This window comes from Vulpes lagopus, chromosome 1 (assembly GCF_018345385.1).
Source record: "Vulpes lagopus strain Blue_001 chromosome 1, ASM1834538v1, whole genome shotgun sequence".
NCBI classification, from domain to species: domain Eukaryota; kingdom Metazoa; phylum Chordata; class Mammalia; order Carnivora; family Canidae; genus Vulpes; species Vulpes lagopus.
In genome coordinates this window covers 44,824,055-44,839,667 of record NC_054824.1, presented here as the reverse complement: position 1 = coordinate 44,839,667, position 15,613 = coordinate 44,824,055, and the positions used below count along the sequence as shown (strand labels likewise).

Below are 15,613 nucleotides of genomic sequence, written 5' to 3'. Positions count from 1 at the left end.
TGATTTTTTTCTTAAAATGTCTTGCCTACTCATTGTTATAGAGAATTCAGGTGACTGATTAATATCTTTATACTATCCCATCACCCAAAATATTTCATTAAGTTACTAAATGTACTGTTCATGTTAGGAGCCAAATCAATGTAGATTTTAGGTATAATTTTTAAAATCACTTAATATTTTCTCATTTCTAAAAAAATTCATTTTTTACCTGATTCTCTACAGGGGATGGCATAGAACAAAGTAAACTAAGAACTGTTAGATTTTCATGAAATTTTTTCTCATTCAGGTCTATACCTTGACATCCCACATTAGAAGTAATACTGCTTGGAATAATTAGGAATGAAAATAAATAGGGAAAAACTAGAGTATATCTTTTAGGTATTCAATAAGTTAGCCTTAGAATCATTCATTTTAAAATAAAAAACTAAAACTATTAAAAAATGAATTATTTTCAAAAGCATAAGAAAGGCTTTATTTTTATTTTTTCTTAATTAAAATATTAAGGTAATATTAAGGTAATATTAAATATTACCTGGATTTTAAAGCTTTATGAAAACAAACAAACAAACAAACAAAAAAGAGATTTCTCTCTTGGTGAGTCAGATCTTTTTTAGATATTGTTTTATTTTCATTTTAAAATAGGATGATACAAATGTTCACATTTTCTTGAAAAATTAACCAAATATTACAATATAGTTGCAGATTCAACTTTAAACACTGAAATATGAAAAGATAGAACTAATATTTAATAGGCCTAATAAGGCTTTTTAAACACTGATTTTAAGAAAACTCTTAAAAAATGAGGATAAAAGCTAATATTCTTAAATATAATTAATAATTGACATGCTTTAAAATTAATTAGCAGCAATATATATTTTCTTTGAAGAATTTCCCTAATATAAATACCTACAGCTATTTAAACCTAATAGACACATGCTACCACATAAGCACATGTTTTTAGTTGTCAAAAAAGTAATTTTTAATTTAGATAAACTATATTGTCAAGTGATACATTTATTTGGTGCATGGAATTATACGCTTTAGGTAATGTGGCATTACCATAATAATAGTATACGTACTAGAGTAATAGACACATTTAAATGCAACTGCTTCCCTCCTCTGGTACTACAAATCCATCAAGCTTAGAATCCCAATTGTAAATCAATAGCACATGGAAATGATCTGATTCTTCCTTCCACTAAGATATTTAACAAGTATTCTTTGCCACATTTTAATCCTTTGTAAAGTGTCATTTAAAAAACTGTTTAAAATACTTTTGCTCCTTTCACCTTGGAGACATATGGATGAAGTGGCTCCATTCGGAAACTAAGCCCTCTAAATTAAATTGAAAGTATTGGGTAGCGTGATGGTCTTGCCTATAAACTGAGACATAATTTAGAGTAGAAAGATAAAGAAGTTTTCCTAAAGAGAATATTAGAAAAGCAATCTATTTTAAACATGAAATGATTTTAGATCTCTCATTATATACACATGCATGCTAATAACAGAGACCCTACTGCATGCCATACACATATTCACACACATTTTATCCAAAGTCATCTCTACCTCTGTAAAATTCCTATCATTCTTATATTACATTTCTACAAGCCTGAAGTTGGACTCAGTTTATTCAACTTCTTGTCCTTAATTAGCTCTTTTCCTATACTGTACACATTTGACATTACTCTTTTGATCACATACAATACAAACAAAAATACTAACTTCGGCAAGGAATGGCATTATTGGTACCCTAGCTGAGAAGGATACCTGGTAATTTTCAGAATTTAAGAGCCATAGTAACAAGTTCTTTCACAAACCCTTCTCTCCTACTGCATTCAGATCTCCATGTGAAGGGAACATGGTATTGGCTGCACCAAATGGAAAGCTCGGGCAAAGAGAGGAAGCTTTTCCTCTTATTGTCAATTCCAAGGAAGGGCTCTGTCAATATTTCAGTCCCATGCTGACATGGATCAATCATAAATTCCAGAGGGATGGACTTTTCTCTCTAAGCTTGAGTTTTTGCAAGATAACAATTGAGGTAATAGTATGTACACTAGTAGCTTATTTGAGAGGTGACTTCAGGAATTATTGCAAGGAAGTGATGAAATAAATCAAGGGAGAGCGGGACTTAATGAGCAGGTATTACTCTGAGCAATGAAGACTCCAAGGTTGCTGGGATCCTCTGAGAAATCATGTGGAACGTAATTCACAGTTGTCACAATACTTAGGAAAGCTGGGGTATGCATCCATAAAGTAAGAGAAAGCTCTTACTCTATTGTACTTAAATGGTTAGTTAATTTATGTGTCTCTTCTTGAATTTCAAATTCCTTGAGGGTGTGTCTTTGCCATGTTTAATTTCCCCAGAACCTGTCTCAAGACTTGACACATGGTAGGAAATCAATAATGCTTGTTGAATCAGTTAATAAAGAATACAATTTTAGATTTCTAGAATACTACCAACATGTGGTCACAAGATTGGCATGTGTTATGTACAGAGCATATTGCAAAGAGGCAAAAAAAATGCGTAGTATGAAATAAATGTTGAGGTGAGTAAACTGATTGCATACTAAATCACCAAAAACTAACACTATAAGTGACCTAGAGTAAACCCATTTGTTTCTAGGAATCTTGTGAAATTATATTTTTCTTTCTGTCTGCTATTTTTGTACTTATTAAAGCACTGATTTTTATTACAGAAATTGTTTAAACAAATAGGATATTATATAAAACAAACTTGTATTGAATTATTACTGCTAAATGCTTTTCTGTCTACCTCTTTTCCACTAGAAAATGTTCAATGTTCATAGGGACCAAATCAACTCACTTCAGTTCTAAACAGAAGATAGAAGCACTGCTCCTACTTTCTCTTACAAAACATGATCACGATAGGTCTGGTGTTTTACTACACCTACAATTTTTAAGTAGCTCACATTGGACCCAAATGGATTAGATTGTTTTGACTATAAGTTTCAATCACACTAAGCAAAATAGTTTACTTGGTGAACATCAATTTGGCATAAATCAAAGTGTCAGTTATTCTAGTTGCTGGTTCTTCAGAGTGAATTTTAATGCCATTTATAACTTAGTTGTCTAGTACCTAGTCACATTATTACTCTGGTTTTGGGATTTTATTTATATTCATATTTAAATTGTGACAGACCTTGTAGACTGACTAAAAACTGTTCACAGAATTTCAAAAATGCATATGTTGAACTTCTAGACCTTAAGCCTTAAATCTCTTTTCTTGTGATGCCCTATATTCTAGTCACTTGGCAAACACCAACAGCTTGCAAAGAATTCCAGGGGAGCTTCCAAATCCTCTATCTGTATAAGAGGTTAAGTCTTGGAATTCTTTGTGGTTTTAAATTTCAGTGCTTTTGAAATGGAATTTGATCAGAATATTTTCTTTTAAAAATAATATGATGGCTTTGACATAGATCCTATTTCAAACAACAGGTATTAAAGTAACTGAGCATAGTGTCTAAAATATTCCACAGTCAACCTCTTTTCAACATTCCGTGGTAGCTTTTTAAAGCAATGTCACAGGCTTTAGTTTTTGGTCTACTACAGAGATTGAACTACTAAAGGCAACAGTAAGTAAACATTTTTTATAGTAGTTAGATCCCATTTATCCATTTAAATCATCTACTTTATAATTACTGAGGTTTGCAGGGTATCAAATGTCCCACTCACATTTTTTTTCCTACTTTGCTTTTCCTGACTTATTGCTTCAAACATTTGTCCATATGCCTTATGTGCCCACACTATTTGCTTCATAAATCCCATGTAATTTTTGCAAAAACAATTACTAATGGCTCTCCAGTTTGTAGTTCCTATCCCTCAGAACGTCAAGAAGTTTTGTCATGTACATTCAAAGACTTGCCTCTTTAGCCTTATAATAGATCATCCTCTATATGAGGATCCTCCACATCCTCTACATCCATATACAGGAGGGGTTATAAAAAGAAACAGAAACATCTCTAAGATACTAATTAATTGGTATAGTTGAAGCTGACCTTTTGGGACAGAAGAGTAAATAAGTTTTGTCCTTATCTTTAGTAAACCTCTCTTCCAGTAGAATCAGTAACAAGGAAAGACACATGAAGCCATAATTTGGTATTAGAAAATAAATGAGTTGTAGATTTTTATACACAATGTGTTTTTTATACTGTGCTTAAGATACATTCCTGTTATATTGAAAACCTACAATGTGCTAGTTTTATGGCAGAAGCATTTCTGCTGAAGATGGTAATAGCTCTTGAGTAGAAAGCAGTACATGAGCAGTAAACATCTATACAGATCACCTGTGCACTAATCAGATCTCTTTAAGTTACCTCTGAAGAGATCCTAATCAAGAATCTTTCAAGATAGTATAAGTTATTATTGGCTGATATGACCCAGAAAGCCAAAAGTAATTTGCTTTAGGAACAGCTGGATTCGGGAACTCCAATAATATCTTTTAATCTACCCATTTTCTATCACCTTCATAGATTCTGTTTTATAGTACAAAGTAGCCACCAGGGTCACATGATATGAGCTTAGTAATCAAAGTGGAAATTAGTGATGTTCATAGGTAGCTCCATGAGAAAAATTACAGTGAAGCGTTTGATTACCCAAGATTCTATCTATGCTCATTTCTAACTGACTGCTATTGTTAGAACACTACATAGTTAAGATTATTCAAGAAAAATAAGTTGTTAACAAACAATGAGAGATTTCTTTAAAATAAACAAGCAAAAAGCCAAAAAATACAAAGTTTTGCCTTCTCCTCTCCCTTTCCTCAGCACCCTCATACTAGCTAGGCAAACTTTTTTGGATTATTTCTCCAGTCTGTTTCTATACCTGTATTTGGAGGCAAATACTTCCCGATTCTCCAATGTATATAAGTGTTCTCTCACTCATTTTTAAGGATCCGTAATCCCATTAGAACAAAATAAACAAAACAAACAAAAGAGTGAAAAAAAAAAACCACATTAAAACAAATGTAAGTTCTTACCTTCTCTACACACACAAAAATGAGTTCCATCTACCAAAGTCAAGCATGTTGAGTTGTTTCTGCAAGGGTCACTGAGTGGATCACAGGAGTTATAGTGTTGATGGCAAAATTTTCCAGTATAAAAGGGTGGGCATAGGCATACAAATTGCCCAGGAATGGTAGACTCATGACAGAGAGCTCCATTCATGCATGGATCAGAGTCACATTCATTTGTTTCTTCACTACAGTTTTGTCCAGTCCATCCAGATGTACATTCACAGCTGAAAGAAAATTTTAAAAGTATGAATAGTACTCTTTCATATTTATTCTTTGCATTTTCAGTGAATTACTACGTTGAGCTAATTTGTGGTATTTTTATTTATAACAAGATTAAGAAATTATACACACTTTAAAAACATTGTTTGCGTAATTCCCTGAGACAATTCAATGCACATTACTGCAAAAGTGACTGCAATGGCTAAAATAAGATTTACAAAGCATTTGGTAAATTTCTAACATAGTAGGCCACTGAGACAGATCAGAGAACAACAGTGCTACCAATTTCAATTTTAGCAACTATTGAGCTTAATTACCAATTGAGAAAATTTCCTCAATTATTTCTTTTACGTAAAATAATTTTCACTGTTTATAAGCCTGAGATGACATTTAATTCAATATCTTTAACAACATGTGATTCTCATAATCACCAGAGTATTTATAACAAGGTATTTCTTTATAATAAGCATCTGGATTTTGTTTCAGTTTTAGCCTGCTTTTAAAAACATCTTTCTTCTAATATTTGACTAATGTGGGAAAATTGAGGAGAAATCAAATAAATAAAAAGTAAAGCATTTGGATCTTGTCTGTACATCACAGACTCTAGCTCAGTCTAATCATCAACCATTTAGCATCTCTCAGACCACATTCAGAAATTTTTTAGTTCAAATAGCACCATACTATCAGTTATTTACTAATCCTGCATATGATTTCATCTTGTTCTAAAGTTTGTTTGTCATGACCTTTAAAAATTTTATAAATAAAAATTATAAATGGTACCATGACTAGCTTCCACTAATTAAACTTCTGGCTTTTCAGTGTGAATCTGAATTCTCATGTACATAATATATGCTGAAAATATTATAAATATTAATGGATATATGGTCTTCAGTTGGTATCATATAAACTTACATGAATTCTCTTATTTGAGAAATTGGGGATTCGAGAGCTTGATGAAATTGGTAATCTCAGAGAATTATTGTAAAGATTAAATGATATAATGAATAAAGTATATATGGTGTCTGACATAAGCAATGCCTAGCCACCTATGGTGGTTAGTAGGAGCTGTCACAGATTTTTATTTTTATTTTTATTTTTTTTATAAATTTATTTTTTATTGGTGTTCAATTTGCCAACATATAGAATAACACCCAGTGCTCATCCCATCAAGTGCCCCCCTCAGTGCCCATCACCCAGTCAACCCCCCGCCCACCTCCTCCCCTTCCACCACCCCTAGTTCGTTTCCCAGAGTTAGGAGTCTTTCATGTCTGTCTCCATTTCTGATATTTCCCACTCATTTTTTCTCCTTTCCCCTTTATTCCCTTTCACTATTTTTTATATTCCCCAAATGGATGAGACCATATAATGTTTGTTCTTCTCCAATTGACTTATTTCACTCAGCATAATACCCTCTAGTTCCAACCACGGCAAAGCAAATGGTGGGTATTTGTCGTTTCTAATGGCTGAGTAATATTCCATTGTATACATAGACCACATCTTCTTTATCCATTCATCTTTTCCATGGACACCGAGGCTCCTTCCACAGTTTGGCTATTGTGGACATTGCTGCTAGAAACATCGGGTTGCGGGTATCCGGCATTTCCCTGCATCTGTATCTTTGGGGTAAATCCCCAGCAGTGCAATTGCTGGGTCCTGGGGCAGATCTATTTTTAACTCTTTGAGGAACCTCCACACAGTTTTCCAGAGTGGCTGCACCAGTTCACATTCCCAGCAACAGTGTAAGAGGGTTCCCCTTTCTCCACATCCTCTCCAACATTTGTGGTTTCCTGCCTTGTTAATTTTCCCCATTCTCACTGGTGTGAGGTGGTATCTCATTGTGGTTTTGATTTGTATTTCCCTGATGGCAAGTGATGTGGAGCATTTTCTCATGTGCTTGTTGCCCACATCTATGTCTTCCTCTGTGAGAAATCTGTTCATGTCTTTTGCCCATTTCAGGATTGGATTGTTTGTTTCTTTGCTGTTGAGTCTAATAAGTTCTTTATAGATATTGGATACTAGCCCTTTATCTGATAGGTCATTTGCAAATATCTTCTCCCATTCTGTAGGTTGTCTTTTAGTTTTGTTGACTGTTTCTTTTGCTGTGCAAAAGCTTCTTATCTTGATGAAGTTCCAATAGTTCATTTTTGCTTTTGTTTCTTTTGCTTTCGTGGATGTATCTTGCAAGAAGTTACTGTGGGCAAGTTCAAAAAGGGTGTTGCCTGTGTTCTCCTCTAGGATTTTGATGGAATCTTGTCTCACATTTAGATCTTTCATCCATTTTGAGTTTATCTTTGTTTATAGTGCAAGAGAGTGGTCTAGTTTCATTCTTCTGCATGTGGATGTCCAATTTTCCCAGCACCATTGATTGAAGAGACTGTCTTTTTTCCAGTGGATAGTCTTTCCTCCTTTGTCGAATATTAGTTGACCATAAAGTTGAGGGTCCACTTCTGGATTCTCTATTCTGTTCCATTGATCTATGTGTCTGTTTTTGTGCCAGTACCACACTGTCTTGATGACCAAAGCTTTGTAGTACCACCTGAAATCTGGCATTGGGATGCCCCCAGCTATGGTTTTCTTTTTTAATATTCCCCTGGCTATTCGGGGTCTTTTCTGATTCCACACAAATCTTAAAATAATTTGTTCCAACTCTCAGAAGAAAGTCCATTGTATTTTGATAGGGATTACATTAAATGTGTCACAGATTTTTAAAAGAATGTGTGATCCTATTTATTCCTAAATAAAATATGCACCTCAACAATGCTTCAATTTCTAGTGGTACTTTTCATTTATTTTTCAATCACATCTTAATTTAAAATGGTCAAATACATTTTTCAATTTGATAACTCCAATAAAACTCTGAAACAAGTAAATGAGGTATTTTTTTTTAATTATTTTAACTTTGTAGATGAGGTAGCCAGAAGTGTAAAGGAGAAAAGTGACTTATCTGAAGCTACCTGGTTGGTAAACTTGAGATCCGAAGCCTAGATCTCTTCCTCCAAGTTTCTCTCTTTTTCTCTCTTTTCTTTTTTTCTTCCTTGAAGGTTTCAAATCTATTATAAGATTATCCAATATCTTGTGAAATACTGTTAAAGTTATGTACAATTAAATCCCAACAAAATAGCTTCAGTGTTTTATTTTATTTAAAGTAGCTTTACTTCTAAGTGGTGTTGCACAAATATTTCTTTTTCTTTTTCTTGTATTCTTTCTTGAGTACATAATTTCAGCTTGGATACTTTGAGTTCCCTGTGAGTAACCAATAATGCTTGAATATTTAACATATGTGCTGACTGTTTGTTTTATCTCCTCAAATAACAGGTGGCCCAAGATTTCATGTGGTGTCCTTATAAGGATCAAATCCTCAGGAAAGCATCTGGCCATATGTCCATAGGACTGATGATGCCAAGGTGAGGCCTCTAGAGATGAATGGATATTTGTAGAAAATAAAGTTCTGAAGAAGAAAGTCACTATTTTTAACTGACAATCAGACCTGTACATTTATATATTTGAATCCGCTTTTATACATGTCATGGAAACTAGTCTCTCATGGCTAGAAAAACATGTTTTATGTGAGAGCTCCAATCTGGTTTTAGTTTGTATCATGAAATAATTTCAGGATTCAGTAAGAACTGGCAAGATTTTCCAAACTCACAGCTAGAAGTAGAATTTTTATGGTCTGAAAAACCAAACAAGTAAAAACACATACTCTATGACTTTTTAGATACACAATTTCCCATAGTAAACACTTGAAAACTAATTTAATGTGTACTTAAAGGTAGACTAATATATTCTAATTTGCTGTCTTCCCTCTTGAGATAACTAAAAATTCACTGGCATAAAATACATTGAATTCCTTCTAAGTAAGAACATTTTAATTGTTAAATGTTGATTTAAAGAACCAAAGTTAATAATAGAAAATAAAGTACATGTCATTGTTATAAAATAGGACAAAGGAGTACTCATAAAAAAAAATAGTTTCAAAAATCTTAGTATATTCACATTTCTAAATATTAATCATTTTATATGTTTATCTTACCATAAATATTTATATGCAATGGCTAAATATTATTTGGCAATCTTTATGTACATTTGATTTATATGAGTAGACCAGCTTTTTTTGCCTATCAACTTATAAATACAAACCTAACAGTATACATAATTAAAGAGACTCTTCTTAGAGATGCCTGGGTGGCTCAGTGGTTGGGCGCCTGCCTTCAGCTCAGGTTGTGACCCTGGGAACCAGGATCGAGTCCTGCATCAGGCTCCCTGCAAGGAGCCTGCTTCTCCCTCTGCCTATGTCTCTGCCTCTCTGTCTCACTCTGTGTCTCTCATAAATAAATAAACCTTAAAAAAATAAATAAATAAAAACAAAAAGACTCTCTTTATACAAATTAAAGCACTTATTGCTTGTTGCAGCCGTTAATTGTATGCAAAATAAAATTTCAATTGAAACTGATAGATGAAAAAAAAAACGATAAGATTATAAATAATAAAATAGTATTATTATATTTTTAATGTCTAAAAAGTTGAGGGCACGTAAAAGGTAAAGGAAGACAAAAAAATACAGGCTACTCAAGTCATTTATTCTTTACATTATTGTTTTATCCATTCACCTATTTGTTCATTTGGTTATCTTATTAAGTATACCATTAATAAAACTATGTTAATAATGGATTGGAGGTGCCTGGGCAGCTCAGTTAGTTAAGCATCTGGAGATCCTGGGATCAACCCTGTGTCACACTCCCTGCTCAGTGGAGAGACTGCTTCTCCCTTTCCTCTGTCCCCTCCCTCCCATTCAAGTTCTCTCTCTCTCTCTCTCTCTCTCTCTCAAACCATAAATGAAATCTTTAAAAAAGTTAATTATAAGATGGTCACTACTATACTCTTGACCACTGTGATCCTTTTAGAAAAAAAAATGTGGAAAACCATTTAGTTCACTTAGATTAGTAAAATTTATCTCAAATAAAGCATTTACTTCATTAGTAACATTAAAGGTAGAAAACAGGACCCAAAGCCATTCTGAAGAGCATCACAAAAGTGTAAAGACATAAAACATCGCAGAAGATTGATATGGGGTGAAATAACACAATGGCGATGGCCTAAAAAGTTGTAGTAAAGCTATTGAAAACAATAGCAACAACAGTGAAACTACCTTCTTTTGCAATACTCTTGAAGATATTTAACATTTTCTTGTTTTTAAGTATGATAGTGACATTGTTACTGAGTAGAAGATGAATAAAATAGGGAGAGCCTGGTAGCATGAAGATCATTCAGGAAGCTATTATTTTTTTAAGAGATTATGAGGACCTAAGCAAAGGCATTAAAATTAGGTATGCCATACATTTCTTTCTTCTTCTTCTTTTTTAATATTTCATCTATCTATTCATGAGACACACACACACACACACACACACACACACACACACAGAGGCAGAGACACAGGCAGAGGGAGAAGCAGGCTCCATGCAGGGAGCCTGATGTGGGACTTGATCCGGGACCCCAGGACCATGCCTCGGGCCAAAGGCAGGTGCCAAACCACTGAGCCACCCAGGCATTCCTATGCCATACATTTCTTATGTAGGTTTGAGAAGATCTAGACAAAGATTAGTAAAGGTGATGAGGCAGAGTGAGGAATGGGGAGTTCTTGGTGGATTTTAGCTTCGGTATTAGAAAGACGATGCTGCATTAGGTGAGGTAGGAAAATGACAACAATGAAGATTGGAGAAAAGGAGAGGGTACCTATGCTTAATATACAGTCACTTAAATTAACTGCATGATTTAAAATGCTGTCCTATATGTAGTAAGAAATTCAAATATTGAACTCTGGAAAAATCAAAGCTTGTGATAAAAAAATTCAAGGGCCAGTCTAACAAGTATTATCAGCTGTAAGTTAGCATCAAATAAATTTAACATTGGCCTTTTTAAACAAAAATATAAAGTTAATTTATTAAAAATATAGAATAGTCCTCCTATATTGTGTGATATATTCAATATTTTATATTGAACTTATATTTATAAAACATCCCCTATATGGCAAAGAGTAAGTAGGAAAGAATCATACTAGTCAGAATATCTACAAGCACTTGATTGGTAAAAACAAGTCTTTCTTTTATGTTCTTTTTAAGGATGAAGAGACTACCGAGTATATATGCTCTACATGAATTCAAGAATTCTATTTTAATATTTATATAAAAGGATCTTTCTATTCAGTCTATCAAGAATCATTAAATATGTATATTTAATAACATAAATATATATAAAAAGATATACACTTTATAATATGGAACACATACTATTCATTAATTTATAGACAAAATTTATAAATCATTTATCTATACCTAAAGAATTATTTTCTTAGGTTATTATTAACCTTAATTCTTAAGAATAATTCTTAAAGAATTATTCTTAAGCAATGTACATTTTGATGCAAATGAACTATTTGTATATTTCCTTGGAATAATTCTATATAAATTCTCTATGCCTTTCTAATATTCTACATGATTTAATCTCTGTGCTGTGTGAAAAGGCAGCTGATCAATAGACTTCTTCACAGTTGTGGATTCAGGTTGTTGATTAGCATCTCCAAAAATAATTCTAGGTTTTTTCAAGATTCAAAGGATTCCTTATCTCATAGCAAAAAGCTAAAGCACCAGCCAAGCAGAAACACAAAATGCATTGGGTCAAACTTCAAGTACACTCACATTTAAAACCAGAAGAAAATCTGGTGAAATGCATGTTGTATTTGGAACAAAAGCCAAAATTCACACACTTAAATCTGGGACTAGAACACAGAGTCAACTAAATGTTAGACAGTAAAAGTAGGTACACATTCTTGCTCTAAATTTTTATCTATGTATGCATGTGAATGAGAATGTATAATATAAAGTATATATGCTGTGTTCAAACATATTCGAATTGCATTTAAAAATACATATATATAACATTTTAAATACAGTTAGAGAACATATAAAATCTCGACATATATTTTTTTCTTTCAAGTACAGTTTGAGTAGGAGACAGATATTTAGAATACAAAATAAGAGGCAGTGTTATTTAAAGGAATGGAAGTACTGAGATGGAACTTAAATTTATGAACATTTTGAAAAATAATTCATAAATGTGCATTATGTCAGAAGTTTTACAGAGAGAAACATTTTAAACTCCAATTTTAATAAATGTCAGACTTTAAGTTTCAAAAGAAAATCAACTGAGCAAGCAAAAGCCTAAGTACTTTCATATATTTTGAAAACGTTATTATAAGCAAATAGGAAATGAAATAAATCTTTGGTTTGTTGCTGGGACTAGCAGTATAATAAATGCTATATCTGTTACAAAATATGTGTGTTTGACATATATATGTATCAGCAATTTATACTCTAATTACTAATCATGCATTCTTAGTTCTAGGCTGCATGCATATAATACAATTAATTTTGAACTCTAGCATAATTTTGGTTAGCCAGTATCAAAAACGTGAAACAAACATTTAAGAAGAAAGATAAAAAGTACTTAGAGATATAAAAAATCACTGTGGGGATATTTTTCATTAAAATTTAAAATTCTCGGGAAGCCCGGGTGGCTCAACGGTTTAGTGCCTCCTTCAGCCCAGGGTGTGATCCTGGAGACCCGGGATTGAGTCCCACACCGGGCTCCCCGCATGGAGCCTGCTTCTCCCTCTGCCTGTGTCTCTGCCTCTCTCTTTCTGTGTCTCTCATGAATAAATAAAAAATCTTTAAAAAATTAAAAGTCTCTCCTTTAAAATAATCTAGATAATATTCACACTGCTTTTTATTTCTTTTTAAAGGAAGTATGAGACTATAGGAATAAGGGAAATAGAGATGAAAAAAGAGAAAAAGGGAGAAGGAAGGGAGCAACAGAAAAATCTCATAAAAAAAATGTCAATTAAGGGTCACCTGTCTCATAAGAGCTACATGGAAGTTATCTATATGTATATTCCTATTTTTTGACTGGATCCTTCCTGGCACTTGGCTAGTTAATCATTAGAAGCTTGCATAAATTGATGGTCCATAATAGCTAAGGAAGAAATACCAGAATTATTATGCTAAGTAGTCAAAAAGAAATCAAAAGCTCAGAAAAATAAGCATGCTAAACTATATATTTTACATTGGGGCATAAAACTGGTCTTGTTCTGCAAGAGGTTGTGGAGACCACTCTTTTTAACAAAGTGGTAATACCTATGCTTTTCAGAGGAGCATCAGCTTCATTGAGAATCTTAGTGTTAGTCATCCCTTGCACATCAGGACTGATTATAGGAAATACTATTACCAAAATTGGCTTCTGTCAGAAGTAGAAATCATAGGATTGGGGGAATTTAAAAGGACTAGGTGGTGGTGCTTAATCTTCAGAGCAAGTAGGGCACAATTATAATGATCATCAAGGTTAGTGAGGTAGAAAGGCTGGCCCTGATCCTCAGAGCACTATGGAAATATTTAATAAAATATATTGTCTTTAGGAGCAGGATAGATTAGCATACAAGGATATTTTTCAACTTAGATAATTAAAGAATCATGACTGTACAATTAGGAGGCTGAGGAAGCCTCCCCAGCTAAAAATGATGATCCCTTCCTGAGGTTTCAGACCTCAAATCCACTGACTGAAAGAGAGGCCAGATGCCCAGGAGAAAACATACTATAATCACAACAAGATATAGCAATGATTCCACCAATAGGATCTATAGCCATTTACTTTTAAACTACATTTAGGAGAAAGAATGGCAAACATTTCAAGGATGTTGGACTTGAATTCAATGTGACATTGAAATCTAGGTTTCAGAAGCTTCATTGCCCTAGTTTTAGAATGGAGGCATATGGAGGCAAGGTAATAAATGTACCTGGCCCAGGTGTAGCTCACAGTGGGTCCACTACTTTCAACTGCCATTTCCCAGACCCTAAATAGATACTTGAAATGGACTTACTTTTTAGTTGGTAGAACTTTCACAATGTTTCTTTGCCTGAGAATTAGAATTATAAAGAATGCTAATTGGAAGTCACTAAACCGGTCTCCTCACTAAACTCCCACTTTCCAGCCAGTATCATAAATTAAAAACAACATAGTCCCCTAGAGAAAAAGCAGAAATGGTGCCACTATTGAGGAAAAAGGCAGGTCCACTATCACGTCTCCACTCCATTCACCAGACTGGTCCCTACAAAGAATATACATCACTTTGAAGATGACAATGGACAATTAAAGCTCAACCAAGTAGTAGTTCAATTGCTGCCATTGCTCTAGAGAGCATATTTGACCAAGCAGAGTAACACTGCCTCAGATACACTGTATGTGATCAAGAATGCAGAATGCTTTTCTTTTCTATTCCTATCAGGGTCAGAAACAGTGTATATTCATTTGGAACAGAAAATAGTATTCATCTAATGTCTCAAGACTACATTATCTCTCCCACATATCATAATATAATCTGAAGGTAACTGGATGATCTGGACATTCTGCAGACTGCCACACTGATCCATAATATTTATGACATTATTCATTATTATGTTACTCCAACTGGACAAGCAATAAATGGCAAATAGGATGAAAACCTTTGAACCTTTTGTTCCAGATGGTGTCAGATAAACCTTACGTAGACTCAAGGTCCTGGCACAAATGAAGTTGTTAGAGAGCCAATGTTCTAGATCACGCTGGGATATTTTTTCCAAATCAAAGATAAATTACTTAACCTTATACTTCACATACTAAAGACAAATTAGTGTATTTTATATTATATACCACTAAAAGGGAAGCACAACACTTGGAAGGCCTCTTTGCTTCTAATGGCAGAAATATTGCTCCAACCCACTGACCCAGGGATATAAATGGCTTGCCACATTAAATGAGTTACAGAGCAGAAAACTTCATAATAGGTATAGGCCAAATGCAAGAAGATTTGCCTTTTGCACTATGAAACTCAACAAGTTCTGTAGTATTAGAATTATTAGTGGTATTCATGATGGCAAAGCCCAGTAGATGGATTACTATATGGATCTCTAGGATTAGAGCAAGACCAGAGATATTCCAGTTGATGGTAAAGAGAATATAAAATGGGTTGGGAGGAGAAATGAAGTATATTAGTTATGGCCTGTGGACTAGCTGCAGTGTTAGAATTTACCCTACGAACCATCCTTTTATAATTTACCCCAGGAAAAGAAGTTAACTAGAATACTGAAGTAGCATTTTACAGAACTTATAAGAAGCAAATATATCTGAGGATACTAAGGTAATTTTTTTCTTTCTTTCTTTCTTTCTTTCTTTCTTTCTTTCTTTCTTTCTTTCTTTCTTTCTTTCTTCTTTCTTTTCTTTCTCTCTTTCTTTTTCTCTGTCTTTCTTTTTCATCTTTCTTTTCCTTCCTTC

General features: G+C 33.5%; 1 protein-coding gene across 1 annotated transcript in view; it reads right to left on the bottom strand.

The window, feature by feature from the left end:
* Positions 1 to 15,613, bottom strand: part of EYS (eyes shut homolog) — a 1,534,343-nt gene that overhangs the window by 1,016,094 nt on the left and 502,636 nt on the right. The window contains exon 13 of the mRNA XM_041742712.1: positions 4,997 to 5,256. Within this exon, the coding sequence (XP_041598646.1) occupies positions 4,997 to 5,256 (260 nt within the window). The remainder of the gene's footprint in view (positions 1 to 4,996; positions 5,257 to 15,613) is intronic.